Here is a 25,471-nt window from a genome sequence, read left to right as displayed (position 1 = left end):
CTCTTAGCCTACAAGACAAGATGGTTGTGAGGATGGAATGGGGAAGAGAGAATGATGTATGCCATTGTGAACTCTTTGAGGGAGAGGGGGAGACAAAAGTTTCAAACATGCTTGGCTCGGTGGTAGAGCATCTGCTTGGCATGCAGAAGGTCCCAGGTTCAATCCCCGGCATCTCCGGTTAAAGGGACTAGGCAAGTAGGTGATGTGAAAGACCCCTGCCTGAGATCCTGGAGGGCCGCTGCCGGTCTGAGTAGACAGTACTGACTTTGATGGACCCAGGGTCTGATTTAGTAGAAGGCAGCTTCGTGTACCTTCTTACAGAAGTTAAATGTTGCCTTTGAAATCTGGGAGCATTGTGGTTGGGGCCTATGTAGTATGGTAATGTACGAATGAGTGCCTCTTGGATGGGCAGATGATATGGCTATGTCCCACAATAGCCCCCCTGACTAAAGGGCTGGCAGCAGAGAAGTGGAAAGAACCCACTGCATTCCATTCACCCATATGCTGCTGATTTACAGTTAACATGGGATCAGGTCACAGTGAAACTGTTCCCACGGAGCCCAGGGTAACCCTTGCGTCAACTTCCAAAGACAACTTGTTGAAGATACCTGGGTTCAGAAACCCAAAACCAGGTGTGTGTTTTCTAGGCAGAGATGAACACCTGAAACTGCTTTATACTGAATCAGATCCTTGGTCCATCAAAGCCAATATCGTCTACTCAGACCGGCAGCAGCTCTCCAGGGTCTCAGGCGGAGGTCTTTCCCATCACCAACTTGGCTAGTCCCTTTAACCGGAGATGCCGGGGATTGAACCTGGGACCTTTTGCATGCCAAGCAGATGCTCTACCACTGAGCCACGGCCCCTCCAATCACAATCAAGTTGTTCCACAGCAGGCGTTGACATTTCCTTTGCCAAACGTACCGCAGCTGTAGCGTGCTTTGAGATTTATTCCATCAATCATTAGCGTTTCAAGATGTAAAAGTTGCATTTAAAAAAAAAATTACCAATAAATCCATAACAAGCTGATGGGATGCTTTTAACTCCTGGGATAATTCCATCCCCCAGGTTTACATGTCAACATTAGATTACAATTAATTTATTTTTTATTTTTAGAATGGAACGAAGTGGTTTTGAAATGTTTCATTTAAGGGGGGGGAGAACCACATTTTATGGGGAAATAAAGGGACTCTTTTATGATGGAATGTCTTCCTGTGATGGGGCATACTCACACGGAGTACTTAATTAAAAAACGAACAGCTCTAGGGAGAAAAGCAGAACAGATTGTGGCGGAGAGCGCACCGCAGCCATTCAAGCAAAGAACTGAGAAATAAGACCCAGGCCCTTCAGAAGACACTAAATATCTCGGCTCTTCTCCAAAGTGCTCCTAAATTTGGTTTTAGACTTTTGGCTCGGATCGTGTAGGCTTGGTGGCAAGGGAGAGGCTAAAAGGAAACCGGAGCTATTATAAGCATAGTAGCATTCAATGCTATAACCAGACTCAATTACCCCCAAAAAGAAAAACAAACAAACAAAAAACCCTTTATATAAAGGCAGAGTTAAGACATATGGTTTTGGTAACTTAGAATCATAGAGTTGGAAGGGACCACCAGGGTCATCTAGTCCAACCCCCTGCACAATGCAGGAGATTCACAACTACCTCCCCCACACACCCCCAGTGACCCCTACTCCATGCCCAGAAGATGGCCAAGATGCCCTCCCTCTCATGAACTGCCTACGGTCATAGAATCAGCACTGCTGACAGATGGCCATCTAGCCTCTGCTTAAAAACCTCCAGGGAAGGAGCGCTCACCACCTCTCGAGGAAGCCCATTCCACTGAGGAACCACTCTGTTAGAAAATTCTTCCTAATGTCTAGATGGAAACTCTTTTGATTCAATTTCAACCCGTTGGTTCTGGTCCGACCTTCTGGGGCAACTTTAAAATATCAAAAACACAAAACTGACCAAGTCTTACTTTCAAGGGTTCAAGCAGCAGCCTTAATATGAATATGTAATTATGAATCACACTATCGTTCATCAGGATCAGTATTACCTACCGTGACTGTCAAAGGCTTTCCTCTTAGAAGGAGGTCTTTCCCATCACCTACTGCCTGATCCTTTTACAGGGAGACGCCCGGGATTGAATTTGGGACTTCCTGCATGCCAAATAGATGCTCGACCACTAGACCATGGCTTCTCCCTAATTATGGTGTGGCAAGACTAGCAGTACAATGTGAAAGAATTATGTGGGCTTCAGAGTAATAGAATATTAAAAATCCCAGAGATCTCTCACAAACTTTCAGCGACACATCTATGGGATTTTCATTACTAATTGGACAGATTAAATGCAAACTAAGGCACAAAGGACAGAAGAATTTTTTTCCCCCTATTAATATATAACAAAAGCTCCCCATGTGGTCTCTTAAAGAGCACACTGAACAAGGTTTGCAGCTAGGCTTTGAACGCATTACAGTGAGTTGCTCACATACAGACAAGTTACTCCAGTGTGGTGTAGTGGTTAGGAGTGGTGGACTCGAACCTGGAGACCCGGGTTTGATTCCCCACTCCTCCACATGAGCGGCGGACTCTAATTTGGTGAACCGGGTTGGTTTCCCCACTCCTGCACAAGAAGCCAGCTGGGTGACCTTGGGCTAGTCACAGTTCTCTTAGAGCTCTCTCAGCCTCAGCTACCTCACAAGGTGTTTGTTGTGGGGAGAGGAAGGGAAGGAGATTGTAAACCAGTTTGATTCTCCTTAAAAGGTAGAGAAAGTCGGCGTATAAAAATCAACTCCTCTTCTTCTACTGTGACTTTTGGCTCACAAGGGGAACCCAAGTAGCAGCAACCAGGCAAACAAGCATCCCCCTTCAGGCAACTAAAGCACAAGGGTTATGGCATGCACACATAACTCAATGTGATCGCATGGGGTGTATGAACTGTTCTCATCACAACTATTCCACTGCATCCTTGTCCTCGGGTCATATGAACTGCTTCAGGCCCTACTCTAATGCAATGATTCCTTGAAGGTGCCACACAAACACATGAAGCTGCCTTCTACTGAATCAGACCCTCGGTCCATCAAAGTCAGTATTGTCTGCTCTGACCGGCAGCGGCTCTCCAGGGTCTCAAGGCAGGGGTCTTTCACATCACCTGCTCGCCTAGTGCCTTTAACTGGAGATGCCGGGGACTGAACCGGGGACCTTCTGCATGCCAAGCAGATGCTCTACCACTGAGCCACAGCCCCTCCCCAAAATTGGGAACATGTGAACATGTGAAGCTGCCTTCTACTGAATCAGACCCTGGATCCATCAAAGTTGGTATTGTGTATTCAGACCGACAGCGGCTCTCCAGGGTCTCAGTCAGAGATCTTTCACATCCCCTACTTGCCTAGTCCCTTTAACTGGAGATGCCGGGGATTGAACCTGGGACCTTCTGCATGCCAAGCAGAGGCTCTACCACTGAGCCATGGCCCCTCCCCTTAAAGAACAGGGCATTAGAGCCAGAACTGAAGGACGAAACATGCTTGCCAGTAATCCAAAGTCAGCCCCGGTTCAATGACCGTGTAGTATTTTATTTTTTGGAACAGAAAGGGGAGAAAGCCAGTGGTTAGATTCTTGTCATAAAAACAGCATTCTAAAAACATTATTTGGGGAGGGGAGGAATAAACATGTCTGTCTATTGGCAATTGTGCAATGTATCTGCGAAAGCTATTACGGTGGCAAGAGTGGAATAGGAAATAAGGGCAACCCCCCTTCCTGAAATTTATAGGGCGAGACTCAATTGCATTGGCTAACTAAGCTCAGAATCTGGCTCACAACTGATGCGGCCCACGCAAAGCAAGAGAGGGGTCATTTCTCAGAACCTCGTTGTTTTCTTGTATATTTAGCAGTAAAAACAGACTGACATTCAAGGGAACGAAAAAGTCTGCCCTTGAAATATATACACAGCCAGCCATTTAAAGAAACGTTTCATGTCTGCGTACAACTGTAACTATATGTGGTTGGATGATTTAATAATGGGCAGGAATAGCTAGACTACACGGCAAGCAAATACGAGCAAGATTAAATTCACTTCCTAAATCAAGGGTTACCCAAAAGAGAAAATAATCAAAATAGCCTCTCTTTATTTCAAAGGAGAGAATTTGGAACACATGCTGCATGTTTTACAGAACAAACTGGCTTTTTTTTTTAAGCTAGACTTTTTCTAAGGCATGGTAGTGGAAAGATGCTTTAATCCTGTTTCTACCACGTCAGAACCAGAGGTTTTTGCCCCGTCAGCACGCCGTTCTTTAAAGAGAGATGGAAAATGGGTTTTACGCACTCATTTGTTGCACTCCCACAAATCTAAAGGGTTCATGGGCATACCGATCTTATCTCAGGGTTGCCCCACGCATTCCAAAGTGGCTGTTTGCAAGATACTACCATATTGGACTTGTGGGGAAGTTTGGCCTCTGTGTAAATTGTAGCACTTGACTGTCCGCTAGAGCCAGGGTGGTATAGTGGTTTAGAGCAGTGGTTTGGAGAGGTGGACTCTAATCTGGAGAACCGGGTTTGATTCCCCACTCCTCCTCTACATGAGTGGTGGAGGCTAATCTGGTGAACTGGGTTGGTTTCCCCACTCCTACACACGGAGCCAGCTGGGTGACCTTGGGCTACTCACAGCTCTGTTAGAGGTCTCTCAGCCCCACCCACCTCACAGGGCGTCTGTTGTGGGGAGGGAAGGTGATTGTAAGCTGGTTTGAGTCTCCCTTAAGTGGTAGAGAAAGTCGGCATATAAAAACCAACTCTTCTTCTTATGTGTTGGGAAGCTTCCAAGGTTTGGAAAACAGGTATAATCAGTTGAAGATTTGCTACGCAGCTGAACTTTCCATATTGGATTTTTGTAGTGAAGGATAAACTAAATACAGTTTAAGTTGTCACTTGGGGCACCGGTTAGAAGCGATCTGTGCTAACACTCAAAACATACAAAAGCCCGTTTTTAATAGTGTGTCTAATTTGGCTTACTGCTCCCCGCCCCCAACCACACAGAACAGGTGAAAGCTGTGTGTAGCAAAAGCTTTTTTAAAAAATTCATTTGTTTTAAATAGGCAGGGCACTTAAGTCTTCTCTGTTCCTCCCAGAAGACTGGCTGTTGCCTGGGACTGCAGGCAGGATTCTTAAATTGGCTGTTTGTTTTTCTCTAACTGGTCAGACTACGATGCCTTGGGGTGTATGCAGGGTTGGTTTGTGTGTGTGTGTGTGTTTGGCTTGGATATTTGATTGCTAGATTTGGGGTAAGGTATTCTGTACGTTGTGTTTGTTTTTACAAAAGGCTCAATCTGGTTTCGGCAACCAGGGAAGTTTCAAGACCGCCAGCGTAATCCTAAAGACAGTATGGTATGCATCATGACTAGTATTCATTTTGACGAGTAGCCATGGCTAGCCCTCTCCTCCATGAACATGTGCACTCCCCTCTTCAAGCCTTCCAAGTTGGCAGCCAGCACCACATTCTGTTTCGAATACTTCTCCCTGTCCACTCTCTCCCTACCATGCATAATTTTATAGACCTCTATCCTGTCTCCCCTTAACCGCCTTCTTTCCAAGCTAAATAGCCCTAAGTGTTTTAACCGCTCCTCATAGGGGTCATTAAGCAGTGCACCATACATACAATGCGGTGCATTGATGAACAAAACAATGCTTGCAGCCCTAATATTTCCTCAGCTTCGACCTGAAGAGAGCCAACATGGTATAGTGGTTTGGAGTGGTGGAGTCTGATCTGGAGAACAGGGTTCAATTCCCGACTCCTCCACATGAGCGGCGGACGCTAATCTGGTGAACCGGGTTGGTCTCCCCACTCCTACACAGGAAGCCAGCTACGTGACCTTGGGCTAGCCATATTATCTCTGCCCCACCTACCTCACAAGGTGTCTGTTGTGGGGAGGGGAAGGGAAGGGGACAGTAAGCCGGTTTGATTCTGCCTTAAGTGGTAGAGAAAGTCGGCATGTAAAAAAACCAACTCTTCTTCTTCTTCTTCTCCTTCTTCTGCTTCTTCCGAAGGACCAGACACACTGGCTAATCAACACACTTGTCCTTCAAAGACTCCCAACAAATATTTAAGCTTCTATTGCAATCTGAACTGTTTTCACATCTATTAGCATTCGGCTCCTTTACATAAATACAAACTACCGTTCGGCAAGCGCTCACCATCTTGCGTGTTCTGACTGAGGATCTGAGCGTATAGCTCTCTGGGGCTGGTTCCGAGGCGTTCTCCAATTTCCTCTATGCTGTAAGGCTCCGGGTGAAGCACTTCCTCGACGACAGCCAGCATTTCCTCCAGGCTCAGCTTCAGTGCGGCTTGCACGTCCTGGAGCTTCGCCGTGGCTTTCCAGTCTACGCCTCTGGATTTTGCTAAAAGCTGCAACGACAAACCAGGCACGCGTCTTAGGATATGAAATGGATGCAAGACGGTTATTTAAATCAAATAAACCTAATATTCCGTCTTGGAGGCGGGGGGGGGAAGTATTCTAGAAGACCACTGAGAATTGCTTGGATGATCAGCCCCAAAGCCACCTAATTTAACATTCAGTTTCCAGCAGCAGCAAGATATGTGAGCACATGAAGGTGCCTTACACTGGGGGCAATCCTACCACTCTACTGAGCAACGTTTATTTTTTAGCTCACATTTCCTTTTGGCTCAAGTCTGAAGCCCGCATCCAAATTAAGTGGCTCTTCCACTGGAGGAAGGCTTTTGAGAGCCGGTGTGGTGCAGTGGTTAAGAGCGGTGGACTCTGATCTGGAGAACTGGGTTTGATTCCCCCCCTCCACATGAGCGGCGGGGGGGACTATGATCTGGTGAACTGGGTTGGTTTCCCCGCTCCTCCACATGAAGCCTGCTGGGTGACCTTGGGCCAGTCACAGTTCTCTCAGAACTCTCTTGGCCCCACCTTCCTCACAAGGTGTCTGTTGTGGGGAGGGGAAGGGAAGGCGATTGTGAGCAGCTTTGAGACTCCTTAAAAGGTAGATAAAATCGGGGTATAAAAACCAACTCCTTTTCTCTTGTTCTGGCTAGAGGAAGGCTACTTGGAGGATGGCTGGATCCAACCCTGTGAGCTAGACTATTTGGTCTATCCAGGTCTCAGAACTGCCTGCCCTGACTGGCAGTGGCTCTCCAGGGTCTCAGGCAAAGTTCTTTCACATTATATCTGGTCCTTTCCATTGGAGAAGCTGGGGAATGGACCTGAGATCCTCTGGGTCCAAAGCAGCAGCTCTCCAGGGTCTCTGGCATAGGCATATCCTATCATCTACACCCCTGATCCTTTTAATCAGGATACCGGGGGCAGAATCTGAGCATTCTGTGCTACAAGTGGATGCGGTCACTGAGCCATGAGCTTTCCCCATGCCCTGAAGGAGCTCCTGAATACAGCAAGAAGGTAGCATCCATCTCATGTTGGTCCTCAGCCTCTGGTATTCAAAGCTGTGTTGCTTAGCTGTATGAAGGCAAAGCTGATTCTATGACCTTAGGCAGATTGTGAGAGGGAGGGCATCTTGGCCATCTTCTGGGCATGGAGTGGGGGTCACTGGGGGTGTGGGGGGAGTGAGTTGTGAACTTCCTGCATTGTGTAGGGGGTTGGACTAGATGACCCTGATGGTCCCTTCCAACTCTATGCTTCCACGATTCTTGGCAAAGGGGATCATCTGAGTACTTTTCTTGGCATTACCGTGGACAAGTCACAATAAAGAGGCCGGTTATTCCACACAGGCAACCTCCTCATGCTGTTTAAAGTGGCTTTTGAGACAGCTGCTCATAGATACAGAGGATCACCGGCTATTCCTGGAAAGAGCATTTCTGCATTACTTCAGCTTTGATCTGATAACGTGACGACTGAACCTGATCTTTTCTTGGGTGTCACGCACGGCTGCGCCGAACAAATCTGACAAGATTCAATATTCGGGGCAGCCGTTTGCAGAGGAAACATTTGGTCTGTGGTAGACGCATCTCTGAAGGGGGTGAGGGAAGGATGCATTTTTTGCACGTGTACGAAAATGCACAGGAGGGAAAGGAGGCTTTCTATAGGCCGACCGCATCAGATCTCGGAAGCTAAGCGTGGTCAGTGCTTATAGGGGAGGGGCCATGGCACAGTGGCAGAGCATCTGCTTGGTATGAGAAAACAACGAAGCTCTGAGAAATGACCCCACTCTTGCTTTGCGTGGGCCGCATCAGTTGTGAGCCAGATTCTGAGCTCAGTTAACCAAGGTAATTGAATCTCGCCCTATAAATTTCAGGAAGGGGGGGGAGGGTTGCCCTTATTTCCTATTCCACTCTTGCCGCCGTAATAGCTTTCACAGATACATTGCTCAATTGCCAATAGACTTAAATGTTTATTCCTCCCCTCCCCAAATAATGTTTTTAGAATGCTGTTTTTATGACTAGAACCTAACCACTGGCTTTCTCCCCTTTCTGTTCCAAAAAATAAAATATAATACTACGCCGTCATTGAACCGGGGCTGACTTTGGATTGCTGGCAAGCATGTTTCGTCCTTCAGTTCTGGCTCTAATGCCCTGTTCTTTAGGGGGGGGAATGGCTCAGTGGTAGAGAATCTGCTTGGCATACAGAAGGTCCCAGGTTTAATCCCCGGCATCTCCAGTTAAAGGGACTAGGCAAGAAGGTGATGGGAAAGACCTCCGCCTGAGACCCTGGAGAGCTGCTACCGGTCTGAGTAGACAATACTGACTTTGGTGGTCTGATTCAGTATAAGGCAACTTCATGAGTATGTGTGACCACCAAGGAAGATTCTGCAGAGGAAGTCAAAGGCAAAGAGCCAGCATGGTGTAGTGGCTAAGAGCGGTGGTTAGGAGAGGTGGACTCTGATCTGGAGAACCGGGTTTGATTCCCCGCTCCTCCAGGTGAGCAGCAGAGGCTAATCTGGTGAACTGGATTTGTTTCCCCACTCCTACACACGAAGCCAGCTGGGTGACCTTGGGCTAGTCACAGCTCTCTCAGCCCCACCTATCTCACAGGGTGTCTGTTGTGGGGAGGGGAAGGGAAAGGTGATTGAAAGCCGGTTTGATTCTGCCTTAAGTGGTAGAGAAAGTCGGCATATAAAAACCAACTCTTCTTCTTCCCTTTGCTGCTGCTGCTGCTTCTTTCCTCTGCTGCTGCTTCTTCTCACCTCTGCTTCTCACTTGCCTTGAAAGCCCCTTACTGGGGTCGCCATAAATTGGCTGCAACTTGGTGGGACTTCACACACACACACACACACACGAAAATGCACCCACAAGAACTCTACACCAGTGCCTCCCTTTCCTTCCATTGCCTCCGCCACAAACATATACACAAATAGAAAATCCTGCTGAATGTATCTGAATTGCCACTGCTATTTGTGGATCTAGCACAAATGAGATTCCAAGTGAGATTAAGCAGTCTAGTATAACATTAAGTCTAAGCAGAAGAAACTGCCCATAACAGTTTAACCTGCAGTGGGTGGAGAATCGACTTCGGTAATGAGAAAGGGGGGGTGTTACTGGGCAGGGATGACTGCTGTGAGAACAGATGCATCGTACACGAAAACTGGCTGTGATACGTTGTAGGGCGTGAACCAAAAACAGATAGAAGAAGGGGGAGAAGGGTTGGTTTTTATATGCCGACTTTCTCTACCACTTAAGGGAGACTCAAACCGGCTTACAATCCCCTTCCCCTCCCGTGAGGTAGGTGGGGCTGCGAGACCTCAAAGAGAGCTGTGACTAGCCCAAGGTCACCCAGCTGACTTTGTGCGTAGGAGTGGGGAAACCAACCCGGTTCACCAGTTTAGAGTCCGCCGCTCATGTTGAGGAGTGGGGAATCGAACCCGGTTCTCCAGATCAGGGTCCACCGCTCCAAACCATCACCCTTAACCACTGCACCACGCCGGCTCTCTGAATAACACCTCTGATCTAGCCTGCGTTTCAGACGCACAGGGGCAAACTGCGGCGATTTAGCGGCAAAGAACGGCCGGTATATGCTCAAAGCAATTTTTTTCTGGCATGGAAAACAGGTTGTGGGGCCGAGTCCCAGAGAATCCTGGGCCGCATTAAATCCTGGCCACGCTCCAGCGTCTGCTAGGCGAGAGTAGTGGATGCGGTTACTTTCCCTGAAGACAGGGGTGCAAAAATATTGTCGGTGACGAAGCCCTGCACTCAAAATGCCCTCCGGGGGCCTCTGTTTGTTTGCTTCAGGTTTTTTAATTATGACTTATTCTTAAGGAGAAACATATTCTCGACCGCAGCTCTGTCTAAATGGAGTTTTTGTCAGGGCGATTTTAATGGGAGGTTCGTGCCTTTTTTCTTCTTCTTCTTCTCCCGAGCTAAAAATGCGGTCTGTTCCCACTCCTAGATTACAGATAACTTGCGTTCGGCCCGAGTGGGCACTTCGTGTTATCCAGCTGTAAGACACTGTGGCGTTTGTGAGTTCGCAGGGCAGCCTAGCGAGAACAATGAGGAATAAAAAAAATGCTTTTAAAAATAAAGCTTTACAAAAATGCTTTAAAAATGCTTTAAAGCTGTAGACGGAGTGGTGTTCCGAGGCAACGCCCTTCTTAGGCGACGGGAGCGCAACCATTAACGTGCCGGGACAATTGGCATAAATTACCAATTTGCAAAAGAGGCTGTTCGGATTCAGCAAGCTCAAAGCCACCAACTGCACATGTGGCAGATGTGCAAGAATTTCTTGGCAGGCTAGTAACGTGGACAGAATTCCCCGACGGTTTGAAAACCATTGATCGATTGAGAAGGGTAACAGATAAGGACCTAAGAACCCAAGGAGAGTCTGCGGGGTCAGACCGGTGGTCCATCTAGTCCAGCATCCTGTTTCATAAAGAAGAAGAGTTGGTTTTTATATGCCAGCTTCCTCTACCACTTAAGGGAGAATCAAATCAGCTTGCAATCACCTTCCCTTCCCCTCCCCACAACAGACACCCGGTGAGGTAGGTGGGGCTGAGAGAGCTGTGACGAGCCCAAGGTCACCCAGCTGGCTTCGTGTGTAGGAGTGGGGAAACCAATCCAGTTCAACAGATTAGCCTCCGCCGCTCATGTGGAGGAGTGGGGGATCGAACCCGGTTCTCCAGATCAGAGTCCACCGCTCCAAACCACCGCTCTTAACCACTACACCACGCTGAATAGAGAAAAGCTTTCTCTATCCACGTTCTCCATACCATGCATAATTTAATGAGCCTCTGTCACGTCTCCCCTCAGCAGCCTTTTCTAGAATGAAAAGTTCCAACCTAGGGTTGCCAACTCGAGCTGGGAAATTCCTGTAAATTTGGCAGTGAAGCCCGGGGAAAGGTGGGGTTTGGGGAGGGGAGGAACCTCAGCAGGGTATAATGCCATACTGTCTACCCTCCAAAGCAGCCATTTTCTCCAGGGGAACTGATCTCGCTACTGGAGATCAGTTGTGATACTGGGAGGTCTGGGTAAATTGGGTAAATTGATCATTGGGTAAATTTGGGTATTTGGGTAAATTGATCATTGCTACTGTGTAAGTAAATTACTACGTGCCTAGCATAGCTTTAGTTCTACATTATTCTGAGCCAACGTGCTGTAGATTGGTTCTTGTAGGTTATCCGGGCTGTGTAACCGTGGTCTTGGTATTTTCTTTCCTGACGTTTCGCCAGGCATCTTCAGAGGAGTAACACTGAAGGACAGTGTCTCTCAGGGTCAAGTGTGTAGGAAGAGTAATATATAGTCAGAAGGGAGTTGGGTTTGAGCGGAGTCATTGTCCTGCAAAGTATTAAAGGTAATGTGCAAATCATTGTCCTGTAAGAATCAAGATAATGTGCTAATGAGGGTGTGGAAGTGATCTGTTAACATGTGGAATCCAAGGCTAATCCACATGGCTATTGTGGACTGTAGTCTTTGTTAGTCTGGAGGTTCTCAGGACAGGAAGATTATCTCAGTTTCCACTGTTTTCAGCACAGGTATCTTCTTATCTCAGCAAACCCTACCTAGAGGTAGGCAACCCTTTCCTAGCCTCTTAGGAAAGGTCCTCCAACCCCTTAATTGTCTTGGTTGCCCACCTTTGTTCTTTTTCCAGCTCTGGAATCTCCCTTCTGAGATACGGTGACCAGAACTGCACACAGTATTCCAACAGCTTTATACAAGGGCATTACTGACTATTTTCAGTCCCTTTCCTAATAATTCCTACCATGGAGTTCGCCTTTAACTTTTTCATTTTGAGATAACCTTGTCTTCTAGTCTCACTACATTTTGAACACTTAAAATGGATAACTAGCTTCAAATATATATATATATGAAACAGCCAAAGGAGAACATATCCAGTGTCAACGGGATGCTGCTTGAACCCTTGAAAGTAAGACTTGGTCAGTTTTGTGTTTTTGATATTTTAAAGTTGCCCCAGAAGGTCGGACCAGAACCAACGGGTTGAAATTGAATCAAAAGAGTTTCCATCTAGACATTAGGAGGAATGTTCTAACAGTTAGAGCGGTTCCTCAGTGGAACGGGCTTCCTCGGGAGGTGGTGAGCTCTCCTTCCCTGGAGGTTTTTAAGAAGAGGCTAGATGGCCATCTGTCAGCTATGCTGATTCTATAACCTTAAGCAGATGATGAGAGGGAACGCATCTTGGTCATCTTCTGGGCACGTAGTGGGGGTCACTGGGGGTGTAGGGGGAGGTAGTTGTGAATGTCCTGCATTGTGCAGGGGGTTAGATTAGATGATCCAGGGGGTCCCTTCCAGCTCTATGATTCCTTGCAACACACGCGTGTGTGTCTTACAATACCGCGAAGAGAGAGACAGCCTTAATTTTTGTTATGTTGCCAGTGTGCAATAAAGAACCTGGCAATAAGTTCTCAGGCTACTGTGAATCGCGTGGGGACAGGCCATCTCTCTAAAAGAGAAGGGAATTCCTTCTATTGAATCAGGCCAGGGATTCATGGAGCCTAATTGCTGTCTACTCCATTCCAAAATCTGGGCCCTGCTAGCTGCAGTCTTTTAACAGGCAATATTAGGGATTGAACCTGGAAACGTATTTACTTAATCATAGCCTGCAGAATTTCCAGCCCAGTGCCTTTTGGGGCAGCTTTTTAATTAACAAAATATTGTTTTAATGAACTAGCAGTAACCATGCTAGGAAAGCTGTTAGGAAACCATTCTAACTAAAATGTGTTTGTGTGTGTGTGTTAAGTGCTGTCAAGTCGCTTCCGACTCATGGCGACCCTATGAATCACTGTCCTCCAAAATATCCTATCTTTGACAGCCTTCCTCAGGTCTTGCAAAATGAGGGCTGTGGCTTCCTTTATAGAGTCCATCCATCTCTTGTTGGGTTGTCCTCTTTTCTTGCTGCCCTCAACTTTTCCTAGCGTGACTGTCTTTTCCAGTGACTCTTGCCTTCTCATAATGTGACCAAAATACGACAGCCTCAGTTTCGTCATTTTAGCTTCTAGGGTCAGTTCAGGCTTGATTTGATCTAGAACCCACTGATTTGTTTTTTTGGCGGTCCAGGGTATCCGTAATGCTCTTCTCCAGCACCACATTTCAAAGGAATCTAACTAAAATAAACGCTAAGAACTCTTTCCTGGGAGTAAGAGCCACTGAATAAAATGGGATCCAGTTCTGAGCAAGCCTGCTTTTACGTTTGCTCACTATAAAGGTTAAAACCTTGATTGGGAAGAAAGTTGATAAACTCCTTATTGTTTATCCTTTGCCGTTTTTTTCAATTTAAGCCTTGTGGTGTTCTTTTTTCCTTTTCTCTTATACGGAATTTAGAAAATGAGCTACATTTGGTGCCATCTAGTGACTTTCCAAGGTCTATTTCTTTTCTTCTGGAGAGGAACATTTTAGTCACACGAGTCTGATGTGCAAATTAGACATTAATACTTGGACACTAATTCGTTAAAGGGAAATCTGTTTTTATTTTATGATAATAGTACGACTAAGTGCAACTTTCTCTGAGGCCTTTTGGTTATGCCAGTTTTGTGGGTTTGCTTTAAATTTTTTCCATCCTGATCCCCAGGGTGGAAAGACTTTGCCCGTGTAACACAGGGGAGCTGGAAACCATTGAGCATGTATTTTTTTAGATGTCCCCTCTACAACTCAGCCCGCTTCAGTATTGTTGACCCTTTGATTAGGGCAATGGGCTCTTGTGATGAGGGTGAATGGACCAAAAGGTTTCTGCTGGGAGACAGCTCACCAACCACCACCCAGGTTGCGAAATACTGTGCAGTAGCAATGAAGCTACGTCACCTTAATGTACTTCCTTAATCTGTAAAGGTAAAGGTCCCCTGTGCAAGCACCGGGTCATTCCTGACCCATGGGGTGACGTCACATCCCGACGTTTACTAGGCAGACTATGTTTACGGGGTGGTTTGCCAGTCCCTTCCCCAGTCATCTTCCCTTTACCCCCAGCAAGCTGGGTACTCATTTGACCGACCTCGGAAGGCTGGAAGGCTGAGTCCACCTTGAGCCGGCTACCTGAAACCGACTTCCGTCGGGATTGAACTCAGGTCGTGAGCAGAGCTTGGACTGCAGTACTGCAGCTTACCTCTCTGCGCCACGGGGCTCTTCTTAATCTGTAGAAATGTAAAATTAATCTGTAGAAATGTAAATCTGTAGAAATGTAAAATTGGGTGCTTCCTAATTTTGTTGGCTCTGGTTGTAAACATCTACTCTGTATAGTCCGTTTCTGTTTTATCTATTTTATCTGGCATACTAGCCGCAAATGAAATTTATTATTATTATCATCACTATCCTGACCCTGGGCCCAAACTAGCTATTTACTTGCATCGTTTATAGTCTGACTCTCTTGTTGAGACTCAAGGCAGATTACAGAACTGGAAAATGATACAAAAAAATAAAAGGCCAGCGTAGCATATACAACCAAAGTTATAAAAGGAGAACAATGAAATAAAAACACTATAATGCATCTAATAAACAATGCAATAGAACATAATTTTAAAACTGCCTAAAGTATTCAGACACTGAGACGACAACCCTATTCCCATTATTATAAACGGCCCCTTGTTCGACTGCAGAGCAGACGGCTGTAGTTTTTAAGCCCTCTGAACAGAACATAAAAAAGGCCATGCTGGATCAGACCCAGGCCCATCAAGTCCAGCAGTCTGTTCACACAGTGGCCAACCAGGTGCCTCTAGGAAGACCACAAACAAGACGACTGCAGCAGCACCATCCTGCCTGGGTTCCACAGCACCTAATATATTTGGCCTGCTCCTCTGATCCTGATGAGAATAGGTATGCATCATGACTAGTATCCATCTTGACTAATAGCCATGGATAGCCCTCTCCTCCATAAGAAAATAAGAAAGGCCATGCTGGATCAGACCAAGTCCCATCAAGTCCAGCAGTCTGTTCACACAGTGGCCAACCAGGTGCCTCTAGGAAGCCCACAAACAAGACGACTGCAGCAGCATTATCCTGCCTATGTCCCACAACACCTCATATAATAGGCATGCTCATAAGAACATAAGAAAGGCCATGCTGGATCAGACCAAGGCCCATCAAGTCCAGCAGTCTGTTCACACAGGGGCCAACCAGGGGCCTCTAGGAAGACCACAAACACGACGACGGCACCAGCAGCATCCTGCCTGTGTTCCACAGCACCTAATATATTTGGCCTGCTCTTCTGATCCTGGAGAGAATAGGTATGCATCATGACTAGTAGTCCTTATATCCCTCAAACATTAGATATACGCTGCTCAAGATCAATGGGTCAAGGAGCTTCTAAGGGATAAAGGAAAGGAAAAGAGAAGCAGGGCAATGACCGTCTCTGCCAAGATCTTCTTCGCTGGCGTGAAACCCTGCCCATGTATGGGAAGAGCTTAGAATTTATAAACAGGAGCTGAAAGCTTAAATTGAAACTACTAGTGGGGACTCTTTCATGCAGTCCAAGCAACAAGGGAAGGGGCTATTGGGGACACTTTTAACAGGAGCTGGGAATTCAGAGGGAACCCCACCCAAATTGTGGCTTCCTTAAGCAATTTCAGAAAAGAAGAGTTGCAGAGTGCGGGCGAGCATGCTGGACCCGGAGAAGCGATGCTTAGCTCATTCACACTTCCCGTATACAACACTACGCATCCCTTTCTCAGGCAGCAGAAACTGTTAAAGGTCATCTCTAATGGGTAACATTTGAAGTTGCGACGTTGCTCAATCGCTATTTCAGTGCTTTAAAATGTCTTTTTTTGGCAACTGTAATCCTTTAAACTTCGGCCCTGCTCTGAGCTAAAGTCATGGGGAGGGGCCGTGGCTCAGTGGTAGAGCCTCTGCTTGGCAGGCAGAAGGTCCCAGGTTCAATCCCCGGCATTTCCAGTTAAAGGGACTAACCGGCTGACAATCACCTTCCCCTCCCCACAACAGACACCCTGTGAGGTAGGTGGGGCTGAGAGAGCTCTAAGAGAGCTGTGACTTGCCCAAGGTCACCCAGCTGGCTTCGTGTGTGGGGAAACCAACCCGGTTCACCAGATTAGCCTCCGCCGCTCATGTGGAGGAGTGGGGAATCCAACCCGGTTCTCCAGATCAGGCTCCACCACTCCAAACCACCGCTCTTAACCACTACACCACACTGAGTTTCCATTTATTACAGAACTATCAAAGCATTTGTTTCCCCTTTTTTTTATATGCCCGATATTAGACAATGCTCTCATTAAGCCACAACAGTCTTTGGATAATTAATTTTTGTTCCGGGGCTGTGCACTCCCCTGCCCAGATGGAAGGGCGCACATGAAGGGCCGGATTCCATTTGTCATGCGGACATGGCCGCAGTCCAGGCCTCGAAGAGGGAAACATGCCCTTTGAGGCAACACCTGACCTGGTGTTAAAATAAAAGCAACACGTGGTAGGAGTAGAAGGAGCTGCCCCAAGCACATTCTTGGGTGACGGTTTCATTAGGGCCTTGACGAAAGCCATACGGTACCTTTGAGGCCAGACGGCACTCCATCACCCTGGTATTGTAATGAGAAGTCGCTGCCTTGTTCATTTCGACGCAACTGTTGGCAATAACAAAAGCCACTCCTCTTGGGAGCCGCACGTAGGTCGCCCTCAGAGGACTGAACTCTATCAGCTTGGCCTGTGGAAAAGAAAAATGTTCAGTAAGGAAGGCCCATTTTTAACTGGTAGCCAGCAAAACATTTAAGACCGATAAATCAAAATGCCATTTCCCCCCCTCTGGGCTTTTTTTCTTCTCTCTGGAGTGGGAGGATGCAGTTGAAATCAGGGCACAATGACCCGGAGCAGTGAGAAAAGCCCCTGCCACCCTCCAGCGTGGTGTAGTGGTTAAGAGCGGTGGTTTGGAGCGGTGGAGTCTGATCTGGAGAACCGGGTTTGATTCCCCGCTCCTCCATATGAGCGGCGGAGGCTAATCTGGTGAACCAGGTTGGTTTCCCCACTCCTACACATGAAGCCAGCTAGGTGACCGTGGGCTAGTCACACTGTCTCAGTCCCACCCACCTGGGGAGGGGAAGGGAAGGTGATTGTAAGCAGGTTTGAGTCTCCCTTAAGTGGTAGAGAAAGTCAGCATATAAAAACCAACTCTTCTTCTTCCAGCAACCAAGTTAAGCAGTCACATCTGAACCCTTTTGTCCTTCAGTCGCGTGATGACCAAGGGGGTTTGAAGCATCAGCAATCCAAACAACGCTCTTGAAGAAGAAGAGCTGGTTTTTACACCACGCTTTTCTCTACCTTTAAGGAGTCTCACAGCGGCTGACCTAGGACTAGTCACAGTTCTCTCCAAACTCAGCCCCATCTACCTCACAAGGTGTCTGTTGTGGGGAGAGGAAGGGAAGGCGATTGTAAGCCAGTTCGATTCTCCTTCAAAGGTAGAGAAAATCGGCATATAAAAACCAACTCTTCTTGTTTTTTTTACTATCACCTTCCCTTCCCCTCCCCACAACAGACAACTTGTAAGGCTGAGAGAGTTCGGAGAGAACTGTGACTGGCTCAAAGTCACCCAGCAGGCCGCATGTGGAGGAGTGGGGAATCGAACCCGGCCCTCCAGACTACAGTCCGCTGCTCTTAACCACCACACCACATTAGCACTAAGATGGTGATATTGGAAAGGCGGATCTACCCAGCCGCCCCCACCTCAAGCCTCTTGGAGACATCGCAATCTTTAATTAAGGTGTGGTAAAAAGGGTGGCCATTGTGTGTGTGTGTGTGAAGTGCCGTCAAGTCACTTCCGACTCATGGCGGCCCTATGAATGAAAGTCCTCCAAAATGTCCTATCTTTGACAGCCTTGCTCAGATCTTGCAAATTGAAGGCTGTGACTTCCTTTATTGAGTCAATCCATCTCTTGTTGGGTCTTCCCATTGTAATGAAACATAAATCAGTGTCAAGAACTGAGCAATGAAGATAACCCACACTGTATCTCTCTGCTTCGATCCCATGCTTCTTATACACACGTGCTCTCCTAGTTGGAGGTCAGCCCTGGCTCATACGGAGCCCGTGGAGCTTCCGGATGTCCATCATTCACCACCGCATCACCACCCCAGACTATCTTTTCAGCCTTTCTGAAGCTGGGATTGAATGACTTTTCGGTTCACTCAGGTGGTACCTACAGTTCCTTCCTCTGCGAGGAAGCAGATGGACTGGTCCATGCCGCCGCCTTCCGTGCCGATGTACCGTTCGCTCTTGGCGCAAAGCTCGGCCAGCTCCACCTGAGGAAACACAGAGCTCAGGACACAAAAGGAAAGAGATGCTCCCCCCCTTGCTCGGCCCCAGACATTTTGGACAACTGAACACATGAAAGAGGGGGTGCGCGCGCACGTGAGATAGGCCTCTGAGATCACTAAACTTTCCCACGCATTCCATACCAGTTGCCTAAGCTTTTGATATCAGACCGCTCCATCTCTAAGCAGGTACAACATATTCTGGAGTCTCCCACTCCTTCCTGTATTTCCCTTCGTCCGATATATGCCAGGATTTCTCTACCTCCAGCACACCTGCAAAGACCGAACAGTGTATAGTGTGCAGCGCCACTTGCATTTAGACCAGTGGTTCCCAAAGTGGGCAGTCCCACCACCCCAGTCCCACCTAGGGGGGCACTAAGCGGAAAGAGGGCAGCGGGGGGGGCACTACAGGTGGGCCCCTTCAACTGTGTTGTTCACTAATTTGCCATAGATCAAGCTATGGCACCATGCTGGCAAAATTGGTGGAAACTATCAGAATGTCCCCCCCAGACTTTGAAGAGCTGGTACCACTGGAGAAAGTTCATCAGTTTTGCTGAATAAATTTCAACTAAAAAGTTTTAATTTGATTTTGAATAGGTGCGCAATTAGTTGTTACCTGTTTTGAAATTTTATTGTTATTATCTTTTTCAGTGAGTCGTGCAAACCTGTTTTGAATAATGCTTTTTATAGGATAGGGTAGGGGGCACTGGGGTTGAGTTTGTGGAACCGGAGGGCGGTGGCCCAAAAGGTTTGGGAACCACTGGTTGACAAGGTGCTCCTTTTCTATTCACTGCGCTTGCTGCCGGACGAAGCTAGGCTGGGATGGTGTAAGGCGCTTCCCCAGTCTAGACCTGAGGGCATACGCTCCCTTCTTGGGACACCTGAGGTTGGGGGGTGAAGCAGAAACTGAAGGGCAGCAAGCATCAGCCAGGTACAAAGGGTTGATGCCAGGCCTGATCCATCCTGCAAACAGGTCTGAGATGAGGGCAGGGATTGGTGTGAGGCTTGCTGGTGTCGCAAAGGGGCAGGTGACTCCTTAAAGCAATGATACTTCCCTGTGCTTCTCCTCGGCAGAAGAGGCATTTACATAAGAACATAAGAAAAGCCCTGCTGGATCAGACCAAGGCCCATCAAGTCCAGCAGTCTGTTCACACAGTGGCCAACCTTTAGGAAGCCCACAAACAAGACGATTGCAGCGGCATTATCCTGCCACAGGACCTAATATAACAGGCATGCTCCTCTGATCCTGGAGAGAATAGGTATGCATCATGACTAGTGTCCATTTTTACTAGCCATGAATAGCCCTCTCCCCCATGAACATGTCCACTCCCCCCTTTAAGCCTTCCAAGTTGGCAGCCATCGCCACATCCTGGGGCAGGGAGTTCCACAATTTAACGATGCGTTGTGGGAAGAAATTATTTGAAATGAAGACACCGCATCAAACACAAGAAGCCACCACAAGCACTGCCCAAAAGACAGGGAAGGATTAAAGCGAGTGGCATATTTTCCGATTTTCTTTCCCAAAAGGGTTAGATCACCTCCGGGCCTGAAGCTAGTAGTGACACTACCAAAGTAGTGATATTAACCAGCACAAAGCAGTAAGATAAAGTCGGTAACTCGTGGCATTTGGAAGGGAGGGATGTAGGCATGCGTGCCCTCTTGTATGGTTTCCATAAAGGCAGTGGAAACAGACAAGCTGTAAAACCCATAGCTCCTTAATCAGGGCAAATGACTTAGAAACGCAGTGAAAACTGATAGACTTGCCGCACGGTGCTCTTTAAGTCACATAAAGCCCCCCTCGTAAACTTCCAGTTAAGAGGACGGAGCTATCAAAAAAGGATTAACAAAAACTTGAACATGTGCACAGCATTTAACGTGAATAAACTCTTCCAGGAGACCAAGATGCATTTATTGGTGCTCCCAGGTTAAGCAGATGCTTTTAATCCCAAAAAAACGAAAGGCGGCTGTTCTTTCTTTAATGCACTTTGGGAGGTATCTGTAAAAGTGCTAATGATGAATTACATGGTTATAGTCCCTTTTTCAGTAACTGGAGAACTGGAGTACATCCTACTCCAAAGCTTCTACTCCACTCAACATTGCCCCTTAAATATATTTTAAAGGGGCTATTAAAATTATTATTATTTTTAACTCAGCTTTTAAAATGCAGCTTTCCCTTGTTTCTCCAAAGCCTGCCCTGAACTTGGTAAGCTCTGCTTCCAATGGTACATGCCCAGGATAGTAATGCAAAAGACCCAAAGAGATCAGGTCTCCTATACAGCTAATAATTATATTGGAGGGAATTTCTGCAGGTGCCGCTTTTCATACCGAGGCGAACGTTGCCCTGTGTAAGTAACACAAAAACACAGAAAAGAACAACAGAAAGAAGGGTTCCACCTTAGCTACCTATACATCATCCTATTCCCCCCCCCACAAATTATTCTCAATTCAACCAAACCTGTCCAGTTTCCTTTGTGTTGTGCTGTGTTCTTGTGCTAACAGCTGGTATAAAGGAGGGCAAGATGCATACTAAATGTCTATTGCAATACTGGATTGTGGGAAAACAGAACTAAAACTGAATTTTTCTTGGTGGGGGTGGAGATGAAGTCATGCAACTGAAGATAAGTCTTGCAGAGTTGGGGGTTTGTTTGCGGTTGTGTCACACGGGGCAGTGTTAAGAATTACATAAGGAATGCAGTGAAGGAGCAAGCAGATATTTTAAAGATGTTCTTACGCAGCGAACAAATGTAAAAAAAAAATCACTTTTAAATGCTGGTACTGGTCTCTAATGATGCTAGGGTTTTATGTTGTGTTCATGCAGCTGTAGTTTGCACAAAAGTTACAAAAACCAGTAGATGCCCTTGCTGGGATGGGACCGGGTGAAGATTGCCAACTTCCAGGTGGTGGCTAGTGATCTCCCACTATTACAATTGATCTCCAGGCGATAGAGATCAGATCACCTGGAGAAAATGGCTGCTCTGGAAGGTGGACTCTACGGCATTATACCCTGCTGAGGTGGCACTCCCCTCCCCAAACCCCGCCCTCCTCAGGCTCCGCCTCCAGAATCTCCAGGTATTTCCCAACCTGGAGAGGGCAACCTTAGACAGGGTAGAGGAATAATGATCATTTCTCTAAAGATCGATTTAGCTGTCTCGCAGTGCTAGGAAGTTGTCACCCCTATCAATAGAAGCTTAGGGCTGTTTAGCTTGGAAAGAAGGTGGCTGAGGGAGAGACAGGATAGAGGTCTATAAAATTATGCATGGTTTGGAGAGAGTGGACAGGGAGAAGCTTTCCCCACCCTCCCGTAATACTAGAATGCGGGGTCATCTGCTGAAGCCGGAGGGTGAGAGATTCAAAACACATAAAGGGAAGTATTTTCTTACACAACGCATACTTAAATTGTGGAACTCCCTGCCCCAGGATGTGGTGATGGCTGCCAACTTGGAAGGCTTGAAGAGGGGAGCGGACATGTTCATGGAGGAGAGGGGTATTCATGGCTACTGGTAAAAATGGACATGTCATGATGCATACCTATTCTCTCCAGGATCAGAGGAGCATGCCGAATATATTAGGTGCTGTGGACCACAGGCAGGATGGTACTGCTGCAGTCATCTTGTTTGTGGGCTTCCTAGACGCACCTGGTTGGCCACTGTGTGAACAGACTGCTGGACTTGATGGGCCTGGGTCTGATCCAGCAGGGCTTTCCTTAAGTTCTTATGAGCATGCCTATTATATTAGGTGTTGAGGAACACAGGCAGGACAATGCTGCTGCAATCGTCTTGCTTGGGGGCTTCCTAGAGGCACCTGGTTGGCCACCGTATGAACAGACTGCTGGACTTGATGGGCCTCGGTCTGATCCAGCAGGGCTTTCCTTATGTTCTTAGGTTTACTTCAGCAAGTGCTTAAGAACATATCTGGAATATGTCCAGGAAGTCAGCCAACCTCTGCCCATTCCCCATGTGAAACATCCCATCATCAGGAAAGGCCTTCAGATCAGGCTGTTTCTTGGAGGTGGGCCACCTCTTCTCATAAATGGCCTGGTTTTTTCCCCCAAAGCACTGTTTTCACCATGTGGTGCTGGAAGCCACAGAAGGATAGCAGCTGTATAGCGTTATCCTTATTAAACCATGACTTTACCTCACAGGATTCGTCTTAGAAAATATGTGTGGGATCTGACACTTTTCTCCCCCCCCCGCAATGTGGTAACCACCAACAGCATGTCTGCACATGGTTGTTAACCAGACTCATCCTACTACTTATTCCTCCATCTCCATACAGCCTGTTATCAAAAGAAAACTGCCATATCATCGCCGTCTTTTTAAAATTGCCACACAAGCAGAATGTGTTGCAACCACTGGCTCCCAAGGTGTGCAGATGTGGTGGCACCCAAAACAGACAGAGGGCATCATGTTATCTGTTTGGTCCCCTTCCCCCCCCCCAAATCTTCTCATATCGCCAACTATTAGCCATGTTCGATCACACTTCCCACCAATGCCAGGCTGCCTTCTCTACCGATTCTGTTCACTACCCCAGAGGGTCAGGAAGACCTTTCCCAAAAGATTTAATTGCCTTAGGGAGGAGGATAAACTGAGTCCAAACATCCTGGATGAAAGTGATTGAAATCATATCCAGCGTCCTTGAAATTGTTATTCCAGTAAGACCAGAAACAATTTTATTAAATTATTTTCCAGATAAACCAAAGGATATTCGAGTCTTCTTCCATATATTAACAGTGGCCAAATCTTGCGAGATATTGGAAAAGCCATAAATTCCCTGATTTAAACAATTGGCTTGATAAGGTTAAAGAAACCCATGCTTCAATTAAGTTGGCGTATTATAAAAATGACAAAAATATGGAAGAATTGGACGCTTGCTGGGATGTAACAAGGATGGAAAAAACCGCTCCGGTGTATAAATCGAAGAGAGGGAGTGATGTAATTATCATTGGATTTTAGATAACCAGACAGCGAATTGTTTGGCTCATTGCTATAGATATTTTAGTTATATTGCAGCATGGTTTTAGTTTATTAAGTTTATTTTCAAGGATCTGCAGCATGTGTATTTTGGTAATGTTGTATTTCTGTTTCCTTTTATTGTTCTCGTTTTCTTTTAATAAAAGAATTTTAGAAAAAGGGATGAGGATCAACAAAGAAACTCATTTTTCTTTTGTTGTATTAAGGGCTCTTCTCCTTCTCTCCTCTGAAAAGCTTGACCTGTATACCAACCCAGTAACTGAGGCCGGACTCTGACGCCTTTCTCTGTGTGCCCAAACCCACTGAGTGGCATCAAAAGTGTGGTACCCATCCTCTTGAAGAAGAGCTTTGCCCTCTTCTTATTCTGGCATACAGTTAAAACTGGGAGGGTTTTTTTTCCAGGTTTTTCCCAACCCAGAGCTGGCAACCCTACCTGTATCATTTCCTAGGAAATAATAGGTGCTTCTTCCTTGAAGCCCCCATTCTCTAAGGCTTTCAATGTTGTGTCAATTATTAAAACTTTCTTCCCACATGGCTCAGAGAATTCACATGATGCATTTATGCTGAAATTAATCAAGGTCTGGCTCTGTAAACGGTCTGCACAGGAGTCCACCTGGGTACCATATGCAAGCAGTTCTGAAAGCAAGGTATCAGTGTGATAAATCAAACAAGCCAGTAATAAAATATTAAAGAATGTCCAGGCAAGACTGAAATTTTGGGAACTGCGGTCTCCCAAACGCCGTTTAAGTCCTTTCTGCAAATATAATCTGGATGTTCATATCAGCTGGTAACTGCTAAAGCCAAATTGGCAGCTTGCGAGCCAGGCATGTTTATCGTTGGTGTTATATAAGAGATCATATTTAGTTTTTGTTATATGCTTATGCAATGAAACATTTAATCAGAAAATACCTAATTAAAACAGAGAAAAACAACATTACCAAGAACAGAGCCACGGTATGCAAGAATGCTTTTTTCTCCCCGAAACTATACACAAAATATTGTCTTGGGCACTACAAAACCAGACGGTTGCATAACGCATCTTCCAGATAGCACCGTTTCCAAACTAGTTCCTTCCCCCCCAATTTTTTTTTTTTTTTATCGTAAGCTTGCTGCATACCTGGGCAAATTATTAACTCCAAAAATCTACTCCCCCCTCCCCACAGCAAAACCTATTCTTCTTCAACCCCTTGCTTTCAGGGTTATCGCACACACAAAACCACAGTCATGCAAGAGTTCGTTCCTAGTGCTATGATCCTATTCTTTACTTTTTTTGGGGGGGGGCTAGCTCCTCCTGAGTCCTTCAGATGAAAGCAGTACTGACTACTGCCTTAAAGCACTGTGAATTGTAGAGCGGGATAACAAGAGTCCCGAAGCTTTCTTCCTGCCGTGCTAGAGTTTTTTTTTATCACAAGAATACTTTGAAAGCCAGACTGGAGGGAAAAATACAAGTCTTGTTCTTGCAGCTGATCTTCATGTGATGAAATCTAATGTAGGAAACCACTTTAAAAACATATATGGTCATGTAGGGAATCTGGACAGGAAAACCAGCCTCCTGTAATGCCATCTAAATTTCAGCCCTGGGGTATCAAAACATAAGGCCCGTGGGCCGGATCCGGCCCCTTGAGAGCTCTTATCTAGCCTGAGGAGGGCGGGGTTTGGGGAGGACTTCAATGCTATAGAGTCCAATCGCCAAATTGGCCATTTTCTCCAGGTGATCTGATCTCTATCGGCTGGAGATGAGTTGTAATAGCAGGAGATCTCCAACTATTACCTGGAGGTTGGCAACCCTAAAACCTCATCATTTATGAAGTGTGGCCACTAAAAATAATTGTGGAAGTCCCTACCAACTATCATAAAACTGCC

At 46.6% G+C, this 25,471-nt stretch overlaps 1 protein-coding gene across 1 annotated transcript in view; it reads right to left on the bottom strand.

Annotated features, from left to right (window-relative positions):
- Window positions 1-25,471, bottom strand: part of GALK2 (galactokinase 2) — a 55,828-nt gene that overhangs the window by 12,195 nt on the left and 18,162 nt on the right. Inside the window, exons 6-8 of the mRNA XM_056865916.1 lie at window positions 18,528-18,626; window positions 16,888-17,040; window positions 6,179-6,389 (exon numbers count right to left, since the gene is read on the bottom strand). Of these exons, the coding sequence (XP_056721894.1) occupies window positions 6,179-6,389; window positions 16,888-17,040; window positions 18,528-18,626 (463 nt within the window). The remainder of the gene's footprint in view (window positions 1-6,178; window positions 6,390-16,887; window positions 17,041-18,527; window positions 18,627-25,471) is intronic.

Source organism: Euleptes europaea, chromosome 20, assembly GCF_029931775.1.
Source record: "Euleptes europaea isolate rEulEur1 chromosome 20, rEulEur1.hap1, whole genome shotgun sequence".
Lineage (NCBI taxonomy): Eukaryota > Metazoa > Chordata > Lepidosauria > Squamata > Sphaerodactylidae > Euleptes > Euleptes europaea.
The sequence above is the reverse complement of the archived record's forward strand: the minus strand, read 5'-3'. Positions and strand labels throughout refer to the sequence as shown.